The sequence below is a fragment of the Eurosta solidaginis genome, chromosome 5, assembly GCF_040869045.1.
Source record: "Eurosta solidaginis isolate ZX-2024a chromosome 5, ASM4086904v1, whole genome shotgun sequence".
In the NCBI taxonomy this organism is placed as follows: domain Eukaryota; kingdom Metazoa; phylum Arthropoda; class Insecta; order Diptera; family Tephritidae; genus Eurosta; species Eurosta solidaginis.
The window spans coordinates 202,548,478-202,568,636 of NC_090323.1; the positions used below are offsets into that span (position 1 = coordinate 202,548,478).

At 36.1% G+C, this 20,159-nt stretch overlaps 2 protein-coding genes across 4 annotated transcripts in view; one reads left to right on the forward strand and one right to left on the reverse strand.

The window, feature by feature from the left end:
* jv (javelin) overlaps nucleotides 1–16,540 on the forward strand; it is a 147,991-nt gene extending 131,451 nt beyond the window's left edge. Inside the window, exons 5-6 of the mRNA XM_067789148.1 lie at nucleotides 9,740–10,136; nucleotides 13,800–16,540. Of these exons, the coding sequence (XP_067645249.1) occupies nucleotides 9,740–10,136; nucleotides 13,800–15,262 (1,860 nt within the window). The 3' untranslated portion in view covers nucleotides 15,263–16,540. The remainder of the gene's footprint in view (nucleotides 1–9,739; nucleotides 10,137–13,799) is intronic.
* MCU (mitochondrial calcium uniporter) overlaps nucleotides 1–20,159 on the reverse strand; it is a 472,202-nt gene that overhangs the window by 278,558 nt on the left and 173,485 nt on the right. The gene's annotated exons all lie outside the window — the stretch shown is intronic.

Here is a 20,159-nt window from a genome sequence, read left to right on the forward strand (position 1 = left end):
CCATGTGCATCTAATAAGGCAGATAACTTTTTTGCTGAGATACATTTCATGGCAAAAACACAATCGAAAGCTTTGCCAATCCACCAAATCAATTTGATGTTAGTTGTTCCCCGCTTTCAAAAAGGAAGAAAAAATATACTCCGAAAATTTAGTAGGCAACAGTTTTAAATACTCCGACCACTGGTAGCGAAACATGAGAGAAATGTTATAAATCGAAAAATTTCAAATTCGATTACAAATACAACAATTCCGGAATGCGGGTTCTTCGATCATTCGATTATGGTTAAACATATCTAATTTACGAAACATCTATGGCTATGAAGAAGAAAGATTCTAGAAAAATTTTTATTTGTCAGAACTGACGGCTGAGATATCGAGATATTGTTTTCTTTTTTTTTTAGTTTTCATGAGAAAAAAATATTACTTTCACACATTACATGGATTTTTAGATCTTTTCTAAATTTCGATAAAGTCCTTGTGAAGATTTCTAGTTAACTTTGGTTGCTATGGATTGAATTTTTTCGATTTCTTGATTTTTTTCTCGAAATTTGCAAGAGATGTAAGAGTTTAAAAAAAGTTTACATGTAATAACTGTTGTTTTTTTTTGTAATAAATTTTTTTTTAATAATTTTTGAGGTTTCGGCAAAAATTATTTTTTAAAGTATTCTTTATATATATTGTTTTTTAGCTTTTTTTATTTCTTAAAATTTATTTGTAAACATGAATAACTCAGGGGTTTCATTAAGGATTTTTTTTTTTTTAAATTTAGTTCTTAAATTACAGATTTTTCTAAATTTCAAAAAGAAAGTTATATAGAAGTTATTAATTTCCAGTGTCACCGGAAGTGTGTTCTTATAAATTTAGTTTTTTCGAAACCCGTAAAATCAAGAAGTTAAAAAACCTAGTTTTGCCACCAAGATTCGAAATTTTTTCATAGTTTTTTATAAATTTTTTCTTAAAAAAAATAGTTCTAATTTTTAAAAAAGATTTACTTTTCTTACATTAAAAAAACAATGTTTAGGTTAGGTTGAACTGGCCGGTCCATGAGGACCTCACCTAGACTGATTGAGTCCGTAGTGTTACCAGAAGTTTATTTTAACGACCAAACTGAAAACCCGTATCAAAAACCAGGACCTATGTTATAAAATAACTCCGTCCTCTTGGCAAATACTAGAAGCTTCCTAGGACTTAAGCCATTTGCTGCTTCTATATCTGACAGCTGTATCAACCTTAATAGCTGGAGTCTTAGCCTGGCAAGTGCAGGGCACGAGCACGGAACGTGCTCGATCGTTTCCCCCTCCAACCGCACTTCCTACATATGCGAGCAAGCCTAATTTAAAGGCATCTGACGCCAGAAGACAGTGTCCAGTCAGAATACCAGTCATGAGTCTACAGTCCTCTCTTTTTATGATAGAAGCAACTTTGTTAGTCTAAGGATGTAAGACCTACACATAATCTTCGACATTGTTTGCTTGAAACAAATTTATTTGACTTTTTATTGATTTTGTTATGTTCGTATAAAAACCTTTTTTTTTGCTCAAACCAACTAAAAATTTACCACAGAATATTTCCAAATTAAAAAAAATATAATTTTTTCTAATAATTTTATTCCTTTAAAAAGGAAATGGTTGTTTGAAGAGGAACAAAATTTTTTTGAGAAAAAATTATTTTTATACATATTTGTTTTTTAAAAATCAGTTAACTAGAAGAAGTTTTTGTTCTAATACATTTCTTTGAAACTCGGATAAAATCCAAGAACTCAAACGACAAACAACTAAAACATATAAGGAAGTCTAAGTTCGGATGAAACCGATCATTACATACCCAGCTGTACACTTGAAATGCTGTTGTTGTTTGTTTTGTGTGCTTAATAGTGTTACAAGGCTGCGCAATAATACATTTGCGTATGCATATGGATCTATTTTGAACTAATTTTCGTTTAAAAGAAGCAAAAAGGATACAGAGGTTAACACCAATGACCTTGAGCGGGTAATAATGCAGTTTTCCTTCAGATATGGGGATTTCCCTACTGTTTGTTTTAAAATAAAGACATAACAGAACAGTAAACATAAACAGGCAAGTGTCATTGTACTAAAAACCTTTATTATATAAAAAGGGCAGGGTTATTAACGACATTTTCCAACTTTTACTAGAAATACCTTATTACCTGCATCTTCGCACTTTTACAAAATCTTTTATATAAAAGAAGGCGATTTAACCGATTTTATCCATTTTTACTGAAAATATTTCCTGTTAAAAGGCATACATGTGCAGCAAATTTTTCGTCGAGTTATGGCTCCCGAAACATTGAAAATTGCCTAGACAAAAAAGGAGCGGTGCCACACACATTTTCAAAAATTTTACTGTTTTAAAAATTTTTGTATAAAAGTGGGCGTGGTCTTTAGCCGATCTCGTCCATTTTTTCTGGAAATATTTCCTGCTATAGGGAAAATTTGTGTACCCAATTCTATTACGATCGTTAATTTTTCTTCGAGTTATGGCTCCCGAAACATAGAAAATTGCTTAGTGCCACGCCCATTTTTAAAATTTGAAGTTTTTCCTATTTATTGTTACAAATTCATTTGGGAAATGAAATACCATTGATATAAACTCTTTTTTGCAAAGATATAGCTTAATTTATTCGTCCACGACCCTTTTAAAAATCTTTTATATAAAAGTGGGCGTGGTCCTTAACCGATTTCGTTAATTTTTCTTCAAGGCATTCCTTATAGTAAAGGCAACCGCTCTGCCGAATTTTGTTACGATATGTTTAACGATTTTTGATTTATGATTAATAATATTTTTAAATTGATTTTATCACAAGTGGGCGGTGCCACGCCCATTTAAAATTTTTTTTTTTTCAAATTTTTATCAAGAGTCTCAATATCAGTCCACACGTCAAACTTCAACGTTCTAGGTATATTATTCACTAAATTATCAGGTTTTTTATGTTTTCCAAAATGTTATATATATAAAAAGTGGGCGTGGATATCATCCGATTTCGCTCATTTTCAACACCAATCTATTCTGGGCCAAGATAAGCCCGAACCGAATTTGGTGAAGATATCTCAATATTTACTCAAGTTATCGTGTTAACGGGCACACGGACGGACGGACGGACATGGCTCAATCAAATTTTTTTTCGATGCTGATGATTTCGATATATAGAATTCTATATCTATCTCGATTCCTTTATACATGTACAACCAACCGTTATCCAATCAAAGTTATAATACCCTGTGTACAAGTACAGCTGGGTATAAAAAAAAAACATTTTTTGAAAACGGTTTTGGATTTAATTAATTTTGTTTTCGTAGCTATTTTACAATTTTTCTAAATTTTTATTTGAAAAAAAAAAAAAACATGGCAAAAAAATTATTTTCCCTTCACTATTTAAGAAAAATTAATGAATACACAAATCTTTCTCGAAAAAAAATTGCGAGATATTTCATTAATTTTGGTAGTTAATAATTCTCCAGCATGCACCCAATAATAATTTTTGGCTGTTTCTATTCCTATGCGTTCTGAAAATTCAGAAGAAAAAATCCGGAAATTTTGTTCCTGCTTTTTTAAATTTTTTTTCTGTTTTCTGTATGCAGTTTGTTCATTTTATTTTATTCTGCCATCTCTTTAAATATTATAGTTTGCATGTGAATTTCATTTTGCGAAAAATTCTGAGAATTAAAAACAGGTTTCAAAAACAAAATTTTTTTAAATAGATTTTTTAATACTAATTTTTAGGAAAATTTTTTTTTTTATTCTTTAAAAACTTTCCCTACACTCTAAGTGTTTTTCTGAATTTCAATGAATATTTATTTAAAAAAATATTTTTAATTTCCTATATTTAAGAATTCATGAGCTTAACACCGGCTTATAATAATTGAATTTCAATTATTAAGTTTTCTAAGAGAAACTGAAAAGAATAAAACATTTACTGGCATATTGCTATGGAATCATTTCGAAAACCGCCAACGTAATCATCATCAGGCAATTCTTGTAATGTTATCAAAGGTTTTACCGGGATTCGAACCGTGAATCACATGGTGAAACTGCAGTTGCCTTTAACCACTAGGCTATCCTGCTGGTATTTGTTTTCATACTTAATTCAGTTTTTCTCAATTCTACACTAACAACACAATTGAGACATTTTGTCTCTATATTAGTTGTGTGAAGTTTCGCCATGTGATTCACGGTTCGAATCCCGGTGAAACCTTCGATAACATTACAAAAATTGCCTGATGATGATTACGTTGGCGGTTTTCGAAATGGTTCCATCGCAATATGCCAGTAAATGTTTCTTTCTTTTCAGTTTCTCTTAGAAAACATAATAATTGAAATTCAATTATTATAAGCCGGTGTTAAGCTAATGAATTCTTAAATATAAGTATAAACTGAACACACCGTTAAACAAACATACATAAATTTTTAATTTTCTTCAAAATATTTTTAAAATTTGAGATTTCCTTAAAATTAAAAAAAAAGAAAAGAAATACAAAAAAAAAACTTTTATTTATGAAATATGAAAGGTTGGTATACTCGATAAGTAGTTTTAACTGTAATCATATGAATTGATCAAAAAAAAAAATATTTTATTATCTTTATTTTTCAAAACAGTTTGTGAATTCTTAATTTTTTTTTTCGAATTTGAAATTCTTAAAATTTTTCCAAATTTTTATTCAAAATATAAAAACATTTATTCTAAAAATTTTTTTAGTTTATGGGTTTTTAGGGGGACTGCCCTTATTACTTGTAGTATGATAACATTTATTTGAATCCATTTTCAATTTTTAATTTATTTATGGATTTGGGCATGACATCAAGACGGACAGCTGTTTCAATTATACCTTGTAAATCTCTTCAAAGCCATTTCTTCCGGGAGTGGGATTCAAACCCGCAATCCCACAATAGTTAAAGTGGCTGAATCCGTCTGTAACACATCAACCAAGGAGTGCGGGTTTGAATCCCACTTCCGGAAAAAAGTCTTTGAAGAGATTTACAAGGTATAATCGAAACAGCTGTCGCCTTGTCCGTACTGAGTTCACGTTGTTTAAAATTTTCCCAAATTATAAAACAACAATAAAAAACAGCTTTATTATTATTAAATAAAAAAAAATAGATTTTTTACTAAACGATTAAAAAATATTTATATTTTTTTGAGTTTTTAGATTAAAATTTATTTTAAGGAAATAAAATTTTTTTTAGAATTATATAATTTTCCGGTCAATTTATTTATAGCACTTACTAAGATTTTATTTGAAACAAGTTGTTTTTATTTGCACCCAACGCTTATGGTCAAAAGAGCTTAACAAAATCTAAGCAAATTTTTTTAGAATATTTAAAAAAAATTTTTAGTAAAGAAATTGGTTTCTAAAACAACTTTTTAATTAAAAACAAAAAAACATTTAAAAAAAGATATTGATAAAAAAATTATTTTCAATTTAAAAATATCTTATTAGTTTCAAGATTTTTTGAGAAATTTGAAAACAGCTCGGTTTCTAATCTAATTTACTTTGGATGTTTTTAATTGCATGCCGTTAGCTCGTGCAAATCGCCCACTGTGCAACGCCCATTTGAGACATTACTCTGCCAGTTTATGACTGCGCTTATTTGACTCAATTAAGCTTACTTCATGCGCTTGAATTGCTGCATTACGTGAGGCATATTTTTCTCGTTTTGTTCTTAGTAGAGTTTTTGCGCATCATCAGCAAGATTTACAATGAATTCTTGAAGACAGATGTGCAAATGTGTCGCTAAGGGCTTTTGTAAATGAAGACTAAGAAGTAGTCGGAAATAAGCTTTGTGGTAAAGGAAGAAAATTACTTGTAATACATTTCTGCTGAAGCTTTCGGTTGGTCTTTTATAAGTTACTGCCGTTAGCAGTAAAATTGCTGCTAATACTCATTAAGTCCATTGGACTAAAAATGAAAAGCAAATATCGCACGAAAAGCTGCTTTGATGCTTAATTATCTCTCTTCACTGCCCCTAAATTCTTATTGTTATTCAAATATTGAGTTCAGTTACATAAATTTGAATTCATTTCAAGCTTATTGATTGGGAATGAATTTGTATGAACTAAAGTCAGATTCGATTGTGTTTGAGTTTAAAATAATAAAGAATACTTGAAATACTCAATGATTGTAACAAAGCAATATTTGGGAATAGTGGACAGTAAAGTAGCACCTAAGAACTTGGGCAACTCCAGCTTAATCGTTCTTATTGATATTTGCTATATGGCTTCTCCAAACCCAATTGTCAACGTCACCTATCCGCGGCGAATCCTGTTTCACTAACAGACTTGGGGGTGGGAGGGAGGGAATGGCCTGAAGGTTTAATGTGGCCACATAAATCGTTCCCGAGATGGTCGGGCTAGCACCTTAATGGTGCTGTGGTATCGGAGTGTGCCGGATCTATATCCGGCAAAGGACCATCACATTGATAACACTCCCCAAAGCCGTCTGGGAGTAACCTTATCGCTACAACAACAACAACAACATATGCGATAGATGAGGCAAGTCGGGAAAAAATAAAAGAAAAGCTAAATACGTAGCCATCGCCAAGTACAGCCCCGAAAGGCATCAAAGTGATACACGCTTATATAAAATGTATCTGCGACAATGTACGAGTCTGCCAATGGCTTTCAGCTGTACCTTTAGCTCCATAAGTTTGGGAATGGTCTCTCCGAACCATCGAAATATAATAATGCTGGAAAACATTTCCCCTGATAGGGAAACTACATAGCTGAAAGGGATAATCTTGGCAGCAGATCCGTGGTAAGTCTTTTCCACTCAGGCTTGGACAAAAAGGCGAAAAAAGTGGTTCTTACAGTGAACGAGGGCACACCGAAGTACTTATTACATTACGTATTGTCAAACAAACAAAGCCGCATTCGTGCGCTGCTAGGTTGAGCTCTCTGAAACTTCCACTGAATAGGAAGAGACTAGGCGTACTCCCGATTGACGTTAGTTAAAAAGGGATAACTAGCGTGACTTGTTACGCAATGACAAAAGATAAATGTGTCTATCGGGAAGCTTCTATTTACAGCGGGAATAACGTCGGCCTGGAAATCCAATGGAGAATCAGTCTTGTCAGCGCGTGATAATTTGGAATCAGTAGGCAATCGAAAGGTCAAATTACCTCTACACGAGCAAAAACTTAAATCTATAAGCCTACCATCATGCCTGTCGAAGGTATATGAGTTGTACCTTAAAGCATCCGAGAAAAAAGTTACCACAGTGTATTATGGTCGGTTCCGTGATGCCAAAGACGTATTTCTAAGGATATGTAGTGATAATATGTTGTTGTTTTTGCTATGTCCGCAGTGGTGTGATGGTAGCGTGTTCCGCCTACCACACCGGAGATCCTGGGTTCACGCCCCAGGCAAAGCTACATCAAACATTTTAGAAACAAGTTTTTTCAATTAGAATAAAAATTTTATAAGCGGGGTGGCCCCTCGGCAGTGTTTGGCAAGAACTCCGAGTGTATTTCTGCAATTAAAAGCTCTCAGTGAAAACTCATCTGCCTTGCAGATCCCGCTCGGAGTCGGCACAAAGCAAGTAGGTCCCATCCAGACAATTTGTAGGTAAAAATAAGACGAGCACGACGCAAATTGGAAGAGAAGCTCGGCCTTAAATCTCTTCGGAGGTTATCGCCTCCTTACATAATTTTTTTTTTTTTTGCTGTGTTTTTAAACACTCCCCGAAGCCTTATGGAGGAGTTCCTCGAAGATAGGCAGTCATTTCATTTTTCGATAACAAACCAAAAAGTCATCGTTAAAAACCTGTTAATGCTTCGATAACAAATCGATAACATGATGTCCGCATACGGTTCAAGTTTCCATTGCCTTTTCTATTTTATCATTTTCTATCCGTTCCCTTGCTTTCGTTCCCTTTATTCCCGTTACCATATCTTAACCTTACATTCTGTATTTTCTAATATAGGGTGGTGAATATTGGCAGTTCTATTCATCACTATGCTGCTAGTAAAAAATGCACATCAACATCAATGAGAAGCTGCTACACATACATGTAAACCGCTAAACTAACCACAAATAGATTATTTTACATACATATGTGTAGTTGGGAGCAAAGAGCAGAAGTTATTACTCACAAGTACACAGGCATATTACTAAAAGAGAAATGTAAATAGCATATACATAAAGGGAACAGTGTTGCCGTTTTTGGTTACTTTTTACCAAATTTGGTTATCGAAATTTCATTTGGTTACGTGGTAACCGCTTGCCTATTTTGGTTACCGTTAAAACTCTCCACTTTGATACCTATAAAATATATTTTCTAGATTTATTTTGCAACGAGTAACATGTAGAGTGATTTTGATATATTAAAGGAAATTTCATTTAAAATTCGATGGTGTAGCATATATGTATAACGGCGACATCGCCATCTGTAGATATTCGTTATCGCAAATTCAAGGTTCGGTTTTTGCCAAATTCTTGTCATCGCTGGTTATTATCGGTTTGCTTGGGAAAAAGTTTCATGTTAAAAGATTAGGATTGTGAGAGACCTGTGGCGGCAGAAAGAAAGTTTTCCGACTTAGCTTTAATTAAAACGAAGCTAAGAAATAATCTAGATTTTAAAACTATAAACAGCATAATGCTATCAAAAGAGTAGTGTCGAAAAAGAAATGAAAAGAATTACGTATGGTCGGCTAAAAATTAGTTTTGATCGAATGTTATTATTATTGTTAGCAATTGCATTTGCTTTTGATCTCATTACACATTTAGGTATGTAATTACATCTAATGTAAAAAAGTTATTTTTCATTCTCACGGCATGTGTAATAACATGATTTTATGTTTTTGTTTTACCAAATTTTATGTTAAACAAAGATGAATTCTTAATTTGTTTCTAACTGTGTATTTTGTTTACGTTATATGCGCGCTAAAACAAAATAAATCAATGCTGCCAGCAAAAACGCAAGCTTTTTCGGTTTGGTTACCATTTTCCACTGTTTGTTACTTTTTGGAAAATTCTGGTTACTAAAAATTTAAATTAGAGGCAACCCTGAAAGGGAACATAGCTAAGCATCTGTTCGTGAAAAATCTAGACCTTGCGAGCAATGGGTGAACGAGGTATCCGAGAGTATAAAACCAGCGCAAGCTGAGGAATAAAAACCCAGTTTGATTTAAACACGCCATTAGTGAAGTATGCGATAATTGTAATTGTTAAGTACTGCTGCCACAGTAAAGTTGTAAATAAAGACCACTTTGCCATACTGAATATTGGAGTTATTTATTCGACAGTTCAGCGATTCGAAAGTTAACAGAAGGTGCAAAATAATCAGGAATTTCCCAAAACTTTTTACAATAGCACACCACTACCAAACACTACACTGTATACATGAATACTTACGCTTATTCCGCATAACGTATACAAAGATGCTTACATACCAGAAAATTTTTTACAAATTCATAAAATGAAAATTTTCGGATGAATGGGGACAGCCTAAACAAACTACATATACACCCAAATAGCTACACTGTATATATTTTGTAATAGTAATTGTTGTCCAAAACTCATTCCACCAAAATCAACATTTGTTTCAAAAGCAACAATATCATTTAAAATTTGTCAACTTAAATAAATTAAAACCATTTGTATATTGTCCCCTTATCTTCCAATGTATGTACATATGTACTTCTAAGTACAGCGCAAACAAGTATTAAACCAACATAAAACACACATACACAATAACATTCACCTTTTTATATTCATCACCCACAGGATGTACTCGAGAAGATAAGAGAATGTGGCTCGACAGTAACTTACTATGGTGGACGAGTATTACAAAGCACTTCACCGGATCCACTACATTGTGGGGGCGGCGTTCATAATGGCGCCAACATCAACAGCATCAACAACGATAGCGTATATGCCAATTCAGGGAATACAAATACAATGACGTTGACAAGGCGACGAGTACGACAAATTGAGAGCAATAATGCTTGTGAACCACCAAAAGATTGTACAAACCAACAGCCGCAACCACAGTCACAGCCATTGAAACAAAACTTTGCAAAACAACAAAATGGAATACAACAGAAAAACAACAACAACAAAAGCAAAACAATGACAACAGCAGCTGACAATGATAATAGAGAAAGTTCGTTGGTGCATTTTGGTAAGTTTTACAACTTAATTATAAGTAAGTGGATATGACTGGGCATTAGTTATGGGATGTGTCGTGTATTTGAGGGCGTGAAATGCTATAAACTACATGTTTGGCACAAGTTTCCTATATATGTATATATGGTGGTGCTACAAGTGTTGCAAAGTTAGGTCTTCTTCTTGTAGCGATCAGGTTTTGAGAAGTTTTATCGATGTCGAGGGTCCGTTACGGGATATTAATCTCGTATGTTCCGCGCTATTAAGGTACTAGCCCAACTATCGAGGCAACTATTCAATATGAGCAGGTTGAACCTTCTATGTCCTCCCACCCCCTCCTACCGTGAGGGACTTGTGGTCGCCAGAGCCTCGCCTACCAAGTAAACAGGATTCTCCCATGGGTAGATGATGTTTCAAATTGGGCAGGAGAAGCCACATATTGCTAATGTTACCTACAAATAAACATGTTAGTTGCGTCGCAAAATATGTAGTGATAACAAAAAGTATCCTTAGAAGGCCATTTATAGGAGGCTATTAGATGATATTCGCTTCATTCCTGTACATGTGAACATACCTGCTGTTTGAGAAGCAAGGAGGATTATAAAAATCAAGTCATAATAAGACTGTCTCAAATTTCATGAAGTATATAGATTCGTCGGCCGAAGATTTGCGGATATTCTACGCTTATCAAAGTGGTTTTATTGCTCAACGACTACAAAAGCTTTATGATTCACAGCAAGGGCATTCCAAAGTGACGAGTAGGGCAGTTTTACTCGACCTTGATTGAATCAAAATTGTTCCACAGGACAGAAATTCCCTATATGAGTACATTTTGCATTGACCAGATAAGCAGGTTCTCCCAACAGTTACTTTCGAACCAATACATTGATTAATGATCCGTGCATGGCACAGACATACCGCAGTGTGACAACAATTGAATTGTTGTACGGGCGATCCACATCCGGTTGACGGTTGTAAAGCGGCGAATACTGAACGGGAGTTGTTGCTTTATTCTGGATCTGTGCCTACAAAAATTGCGGAAACTTTTGTTAGGCGGCTTATTCGATTCTTACACACTACAGAGCCCATTGTTTCACGCCACACGGAAGGTTCCCGAATTAAAGAAGGAGTTGCATCAGGCTGGACTTCGTAGGCGGATCCAGTTGCCAGAACTAAAGGAAATTATCAATGCAGTAATAAAAGCATCGACCGCTCGGGGTCAGCCTCTTTGACCTCCCGAATTCCTTACTTTCGTTGGTAAGTGTTTAAGTACGGATACCTAAATTTCAGACTACAGGACCAAAGACTCTTTCCTCCACGCCTTTCTTTTTTCCATATGTCAACTATTCAGGTAGAGAAGTTTGGCGTGGTTATATCAAATCATTGACGAAATGGTCAGCCAAATACCTTAAAGTGGAAAAAAATATTGCTTATATCGATATAACTCCCCAAAACATTCGTGGAGTGTGTTTATCGTGGCAACAGTGGCAAACGGTCCAAAGTGCAATACAGGCTAACGATTCGAAGAATATTTCCACAATATTATAAAGAAGCGCCGGCTCAACTTCTAGAAAACCGCAGTTACCATTTAAGCTTAATATACTGTTGTTGTTGTTGTTGTTTTAGTGTTAAGGACACTCCCCGAAAGCCTTGCGGAGTGTTATCGATGTTGATGGTCCTTTTCCGGATGTAGAGCCGGTACGTTCCGGTACCAATCCCTATCATCTCGGGAACGTTTTGTTATGACCACATGCGACCTTCTAGGCCATACCGCCCTCCCACCCCCTAGATCCATGAGGAGTTCGCGGTCGCCAGAGCCTCGGCTGTTAATGAAACTGGACTCGCCACGGGTAGGTGAGGTTGACAATTGGGTCGGAGAAGCTATATATTGCGCTGGACACCCCTTGAAAGGGTTGCGCTACACCACCCCCTTGGGTATGTTCTAACCCCCTAACCCGCTGGGCGTAGCTTAGTATGATCGATTGGTTCCATTGCACCGGTTCGTGTATCTTAGGTTGAATTGCGCTGAGTGGTACAATGTGCAATTTTCAGTCGAAACTAGCGAACTCTGCTTTATAGCTGTGCCTGTGTATTCTGCATTGTGCTCGGTGTCACCCGAAAATTTAGGCTACCCGATCACGCTACACCATCCAGGCGAAGGTTTTTACTATAAAGGTTGTTCTCGGCAGAGTTATTTAGCTCTTCTATAGCTCATTTATACAGGGATATTGGAGTGCATTAATATATTAGACAGTGCCAACTGTGCAAGCTGTTTTATTATGAGATAGTCCAACTTTTGAGCAGAGCAGGTATAAATATCGCGATCGGAACATATACGACTTTCAGGGTGCGATTTCCATGTGCGTTATTTGTACGTTTATCATTGGAACTTAACGATTCGCTACATAATTGAAAGCCCGTTTCATCGGTGCGTTTTCAAATGGGCGCAAGTTAGCTGTCTTTTGCCCGCACATCCGCCATCCAACTTAACTGAGACTAACCTAATACCATGAGTGATGTACCATGGCTACCGCAGTAATTAATGTCTAACTGTGCCCCAAACATTTCTAGTTCGCTCGCTTGCAGTCGATATTTCTGTAAAGAGAAACTGTTTCATATAGCAACCCCAGATATATATGACATCACTGGGACCGCGTATAGAATTTTATAACGGGAAGTCAAATGCCCTCTTTCATCCATATGCCTCTGTTTGGAAGACACTGGATGGTTTTTAGAACAGATTGTCAGATCAGACCTTATCTTTTTAAAGAAGACAACTCCTCCAATACCGCAGTCCAATTCGAATATACCCGCAGTAAGGCACGTCCGTTATAAGAGGTGAGGAAAATCCAAAGGCCTACGAGTTCAAAGGGTCATAAAACTGGTCCAGGGCAATGGGGGTATTACCAAAAGGTTCTACTACCGAAGCATGCCAGTCTCATATCTGGCAATGAGCTGGTGATTTACGGAGTACTTCCCTAAACCTAAGGAAATTGTTTTTTTTTTTTTTTGTACAAGAATAAAAGTAAACACAAAAAGCCTATAAGACCAAGAACAAGAACAAGAATAAGAACAAGAACAAGAACAAGAACAAGAACAAGAACAAGAACAAAAACAAGAACTAGAACAAGAATAAGAACAAGAACAAAAACAAGAACGAGAACGAGAACAAGAACAAGAACAAGAACTAGAACAAGAACAAGAACAAGAACCAAAACAAGAACAAGAAAACAAAAACAAATATTTCATTTCGTTTCCAGTCCCTCCCTGTCGGAACCTCGCTCAATAGATCTTCTGAAGGAACAATGTGCCGAAAAGCGGTCAGTTGTTGCATCCGCAGGGCCAGCTTTAGATACCCCCATAGCCACACTGTTTCTCATTGCAGAATCTATTCGTTCTCGGTCTTGTCGATATACGTTTTTCAGTTGGAGATATGTGAAATGCCAGTATTAGCTGTAATAACTGCATAGCCTCGAGTAGCTCAGGGCTTTGAAATATTTTTTAGAAGTACATACAAATTTCAACGCTATCTTTGTGTTCCTAAATACCTGAAGGGCCCTGTATATTTAGGTATATGAGTATGGACATAAACTTTGCAGACTACTCTACCAATAACAGCAACTGTTATTACATCACTTTAACGAATCTAATTTCATTACATCTCCTTTCTCCTCCGCAGGTATCAAATTCAAACTTGTGAAATCAAACAGTTGTAGCAGCCGTCTGGAGTTGGCAGGCACTGGCGCCGAAATTATTGAAACTGGCGCTGATGAGACGGAGGTCGTTAAAAAGATGGTTCATCATTTTGAATGTACACGACATCGCACGTGCCACAATGCCGTGGACAAAGAAGACCCACTAACGATTAACAATCAAACGACAGCAAGGAAATTGTTGTTGGATGATGGAGAAGCCTTGACAGCTATTGAAATGAGTGACGCCATCAAACAAGTGACTGTAAATAATCACATAAATGTGCCTATGACGACATACGCCTTAGATGATGATTCGGCTAAAATACAGCAAGTGGTAAGCAACAAAAACAAGCGCACGTACGAGGACAACAATAAAACTGAAACTGATGAACAGAAGTATAATGAAAAAACTTTTCAAAGTTCAGCCATGGATATACGCTTGAGCAAAGTTGACCAAAGAAAATGCCAGATTGGTGGTGATAATGTTGCAGGGAAGGAGCGTGGAGATGTTGGAGATGCTGAAGGTGGAGCATTGAAAGTTCGGCGTAATAAAAATGTCGATTTGGCTTATACAATGGTCAAGAAGCAACAGCAGCACGGAAAGGGCTTGCACATAGACAGCGGCAGCAGCAGCAAATCCACCATTATCGCAAACGAAAAAGGCAATCAGTGCGACACTTCGCTGTCATCAACACAACCATTAGCAACAACAACTTCAACTACAGTGGCGTATATGAAAAAGGTTTTAGAATCGGGTATGCCATTGGCGAAAAGTCGAAAGGATTACCAAATTGGCGGCGGTAAGCTGGAGAATGATGATGACGGTAATCACGGCAGTGATGTTAAGGAGGAAACGAGTACGAAATATGTGGAGACGAAGCAAGAACGTTTGGTTAATGGCAGTGAAGCAAAAAATTTGAATGATACTACTACTAAATTGCAAACAACAACAACGCCTATACTCGCACCCCGCTCTACACAACTACCCGCACAAATTGTGGTGCCAGTCGAAATACATCGCGTGGATCAACATGAAAATCCCGAGCCACACACGCGCAGTATTAGCGTAGCTAGTAGTCGTGGCAGTAGTGTCACAACAGTTATTACAACAACCAACAGTTCATTGATGTTGGATAAAAATGTTGTACGTCAATATGTGGCAAATGATAAGAGTCTCTTTGAAAGGCGTAAATACGATGATATCGAATTTGAAGAATTCGAAGTTTACGATCCAACAAAAGATTATGAGAAGTTAGTTGAAAATGAAAAAAGGCGCGAAGAAGCGAAACGTGAAGGTCGAGAACACAAGCCAAAGGAGCAACGTCAAACCCAAGAGCAGCAATTGGTTCCTAGCACCACATTACATGGCGATTCAGATGCGCGCAACGATGAAGATGAACTTAAATCTGATAGCTATGATTATGACAGTCTAGAGGATAAGCTGTGAAGCGTTAAGGAGTGAAAAAATTGAAAGAAATTGGAATACTAAGCTATATACAGTAGCGAACAGAAAAATAGCAGTAGCAAATTTTATTAAACGTCCATTAACATTTTATTTTCGAATATTTGGGAAAGCGTTTCTATGAATTTTGTAATTGAAACGAAGCAAACTAATCTCAAAGCCCTTTTCGAAAAACTTCGAAAGTTAATACAAATTTTTCGAAAATTTTGAAAATTTTATTTTGATTTCTCTTTTGTAGTCCAATCAAATTAACAAAATACAAGTAGTATCTCAAAAATTTGTATTGATTTTTAAAAATTTTTTGTTTTTTTTTTTTTTCGAAGGGTGACTCAGATCTTTCTAAAGTATCAAACATATTTTTTGTGTCGAAGAAAATCTGAAACACCTTTCGGATAAAGTTGTCAAATATCAACGCGAATTCGTACTTTGTGACACTAAAACTGATTGGGCCAAAATAGTGCATACTCAAAAAAAAAATTCAGATAACTTTAAAGCAAAAATTCGAAGTTTTCGAACATCTTTTTAGAATTTTTTCGAAAATGGTTTTGAGATTGGTTTGCAAGTTTTAATTGAAATTTATTAAAGTTGATAAATATCAATGCGAATTTGTACTGTGTTAGACTAAACTGATTGGGCTACAAAAGTGCATACTCAAAAAAAAGTTTAGAGAACTTAAAAGCAAAAGTTCGAAATTTTCGAACATCTTTTTCGAATTTTTTCGAAAACGGTTTTGAGATTGGTTTGCAAGTTTTAATTGAGAAATTATTACAGGTTTCTTCTTAAAATATCGAAATTAAAAAAAGAAGAACTTAATTGACGAAATTGGATTAATCTGCCACTGCCAGTTTTGTGTTCGCTGCTGTACTTTTACTTTAATATTTAAGCTTTTTTGTTATATTTTAATGGCTACTATTTCTATCATATAACTTTTACAAAAAAAAAGAACGACAACGATAACGGTGTATGGATTACTTAAATATTATTTGTGCTATTATTTTGCTCAATTTTTTTTTTTTAATTTCTTCATATTATTTTTAAATACGTAGTTACCAAATGGCCCCTGACGTTAGTAAATGATTAATATTTTCTGGCAATTGCCGTGACAAATGCCAAAAGTAGTCAATCCAAAGTTATGAATATTGAAATTTCAAGTTATTTTAAATATTATATTATATACAATATTACGAAAAAAATGTAAGTTTATTTAATTATGTAATTGACATTATACCTAAAAGTTAATAAAATAAATATTTTGTGTTTAAAGTAGGCGTATGACTCACAAAAGGCAGCTTCGTAACGCTCTTATGCTCGTACTTACCATTGCCCTATTCTGAAGCATTGGTTGGTTGCTGTGATGAATACTCACTGGACCTCACGTCCAAAAAGGCAGCATTTGGGTTCACTTTTCGATAGAAACTAATCAGCTTTCGTTTACACTAAAAATCTGTAATGAGCGAATGCTCACTTCTTTTGCATAAGGCAAACTGTCTCGAACTTCCAATGATGCAACTTATATTGATATTAAATTTCCTCAAATATGCTATGAAGAGCATCGAAAAAGAAGGAAGAATAAATATAAGTGACACAGTGGGTTCCAATATCACAATATCTATCCCGTTGCGTTTAAATATTTAAGCAGCCCTCCACACTTAATATCTTTGTCATATGAGAAAGTTGTACGATATTAGCGAAGATATTGGAAACTGTCCTGTTCCCTCATTTCACAACGAATCTTCACTTAGCCACCCTCAATATAGCTTTCGCAAAATGCATACCACAACCACCGCGCTAAACAGCATAACCACTCAGATAATTAACGTACTAAATCAAGAAAAACTCCATCACAGGACGGTGCTCGTGGCACTTGACCTGTCAAAAGTTTTTGACACAATCAACCATGACACGCTGATCCAAGACAAAGAAGGCTCACACCTTGCGTCTTGTCTAAAAAGATGGACCGCGAATTATCTGAATAGTCAGAAAGCGTTCAATTTAAGAATGAAATCTCAAAACCATAAACAGAGGCTACCAAAGGGATAGGACACCACCCTGCTTCTGTTTCATTTCTACATATCCACAAAGGAGATTCAATCATTTCCTAAGACAACGACTGCACGATTATGGCCACGGGACTGGTCCTTCAATAGATGAATAAAAAAGTAAATAAATGTAAGGCGCGATAACCTCCGAAGAGACTTTAGGCCGATCTTCTATTCCAATTTGCGTTGTGCTCCTTTTTAGTTTTTTCTACAAATTGCTTGGACGGGACTGCTGACTCCGATGATGTTTTTACTGAAAGCTTTTCATGGGAGAAATACACTCGTAGTGATTGCCAAACACTGCCGAGGGGCGACCCCGCTTAGAAAAATTTTCTTCTAATTGAAAAAACTTGTTTATAAATTTTTGATGTTGTTTTGCCCGGCGCGTGAACCCTGGATCTATGGTGTGTTAGGCAGAGCACGCTACCATCACGGCAGCCACATAGATGGTTTGTTTTTAAAATAAACAGCTATCTTCCCAGTTTTCTAGTTTCTGCACCTAGCGCAACCTGGTATTATGGCTGACAAAATTCACTCTGCGTACGACGTGTAAGGAACAGATGGCGCAAATATTGGACGTTCACGTCGATGGTGTCACGCTACCGACGTTCAGCCACCGAAAGATCTTAGGGGTAACGCTCGATAATACTCTCACCTTCTAGGCGCTTGTCGGCAGGACAAGGTGAAAAGATAAATAAACATTCCCAGCGAATTTCAAAGGAATTGGCCGGCTTATCATTAATTTAGTTGCCTGGTCATAAAAATACATACTGGAAAAGGATGCAAGCCTGTCAAAATACTGCAATCAGAACTGCCACGGAATGTCCCCTTATGACCCCTTACCACATAGTGAGGCCAAAGAGCTCAAAATTAAAGAGCACATCAAAATGCTCAACAAGCAGTTTTTGCTAAACTGTCACAAACCAGGACACCTTAGCAAACAACTGCTTGATCTAACCCCGCCTCCACGGGGATTGAGGGAACATCTCCTAAAGCACTATGATGAGATCCAGCATCTGACAACACAGCGATTTGATACAGACAAGCATAAGGAGAGCACAATCCACACAGACTCGGTAAACGCCTTTGCCAGGACGCGCCCGGTGAACCCTGTTATCAATATATCGTACTCTTGCAGAAAAAGAACGCACACTACAATGGAGGACACGAGTTACCCTGGCCCAACTTCGTTGTGAATACTTTAACATGTTAAATTCTTACTTGTCACGAACCAACCCCGACATACGTAATGTATGTCCTGAATGCGATATGTCCACACATAACACCAACCATCTTTTCAATTGTAATATGGAACCTACGTCTCTAACACCAATCTCCATATGGTCCGCGCTTGTTGAAACTGCCAGTCTCCTTGGACTTCCGTTAGAGGATTTTGATGACAGTTTGTGAGTGATCGGGCCCATTGATTGGGGCGAAGCAGAATTAGTATAACAACAACAATAGTGGTACAGAAAAGTGCAGCTGAGACAAGAGGTATGGTACTTCAGTTTCATGAGAGCCACATAGGCACGGTTTTTCCACTGAAAACCGCAGCTAATCATAATTGTATCTAATTTATTTCCTGAATTGATTCCCAAAATGATGCTGAAATGATAAGTCGAAATTTCCCATACGACCACAAAAAAAAAATATTTGAACGAAATGATAATAATTTCGAAAATATTACGAAACCAATGCTGAAATGATTCCGAAATAGACCCGAGTTGATTTCGAAAGTTATCAGGAAAACATTAAAGAAAATGATCTTAAATGCCCTTAAATTGATCCCGAGACAAATTTCAAATTCGGATCTCGAAATAACTCCGAAATAATCTCGCGACACTTCCCAAATTATCTGAATAAATAGCAGAAAAGCAAAGCTTTATGTCTGAAATGTTCGCGAAAACCATCTCGAAATTATCCCAAAACGTTACGAAACATTACCGAAATTAAACGTTCACAAAAAAAAATTCTAACGATATCCCGCAACTGCCTAGCCTGATCTCGGAACAAAGTGGCCATAAGGTTCTGCCAAACTATTTGCAATAATCCTCTTTTTCACACAATTTATTAGCAAATTTACTATTTTTGCAAGTAGATTGCGAGAGAAGAGTGGTGTACATTAGAATCTGGCATAGAATCTCTCATCAACATCTGGAATCAAGCAGGCTTTTCTCAGTTCAAAACAATAAAGAGTATGCACAACTAACCCCAGTGGAGTATGTAAACCAAAGCCATAATGCAAACTTAGCATGATTTACGACAGGCCTTGAGGAAGGGTTGCCGTCGCACGAATTAGTTGTTTTTTGGATTTAAATATCTGAAATAAGGAAGCCTCGAGTTGACAATAAGAGTGTCATAATTATTTAGCCAGTTTTACTACTCCACAGCAAGACAAGTGAAGAATGTGTCAAACTTGCTCACAATCACAGACATTTTATTGGTTACCTGAACTGATTTGCCTTGCCTTGCACGAATTAGTTGTTTTTTGGATTTAAATATCTGAAATAAGGAAGCCTCGAGTTGACAATAAGAGTGTCATAATTATTTAGCCAGTTTTACTACTCCACAGCAAGACAAGTGAAGAATGTGTCAAACTTGCTCACAATCACAGACATTTTATTGGTTACCTGAACTGATTTGCCTTGCCTTTGCCTATTTGCTAGCCATAATCATGCAACCGCATTGCCTGCAGTCATTCATCAAGAATTAGTTTTGTCATTACAAATACATGCACAGCAGTGAAGTGCTTACTTAACAGAGTAATGAGGTGAGCAAAAGCTAAAGCCTTCAAAGCGATATCCTTAATTAAGATAACATGACACAGTGTGCAGTTGAGTGGC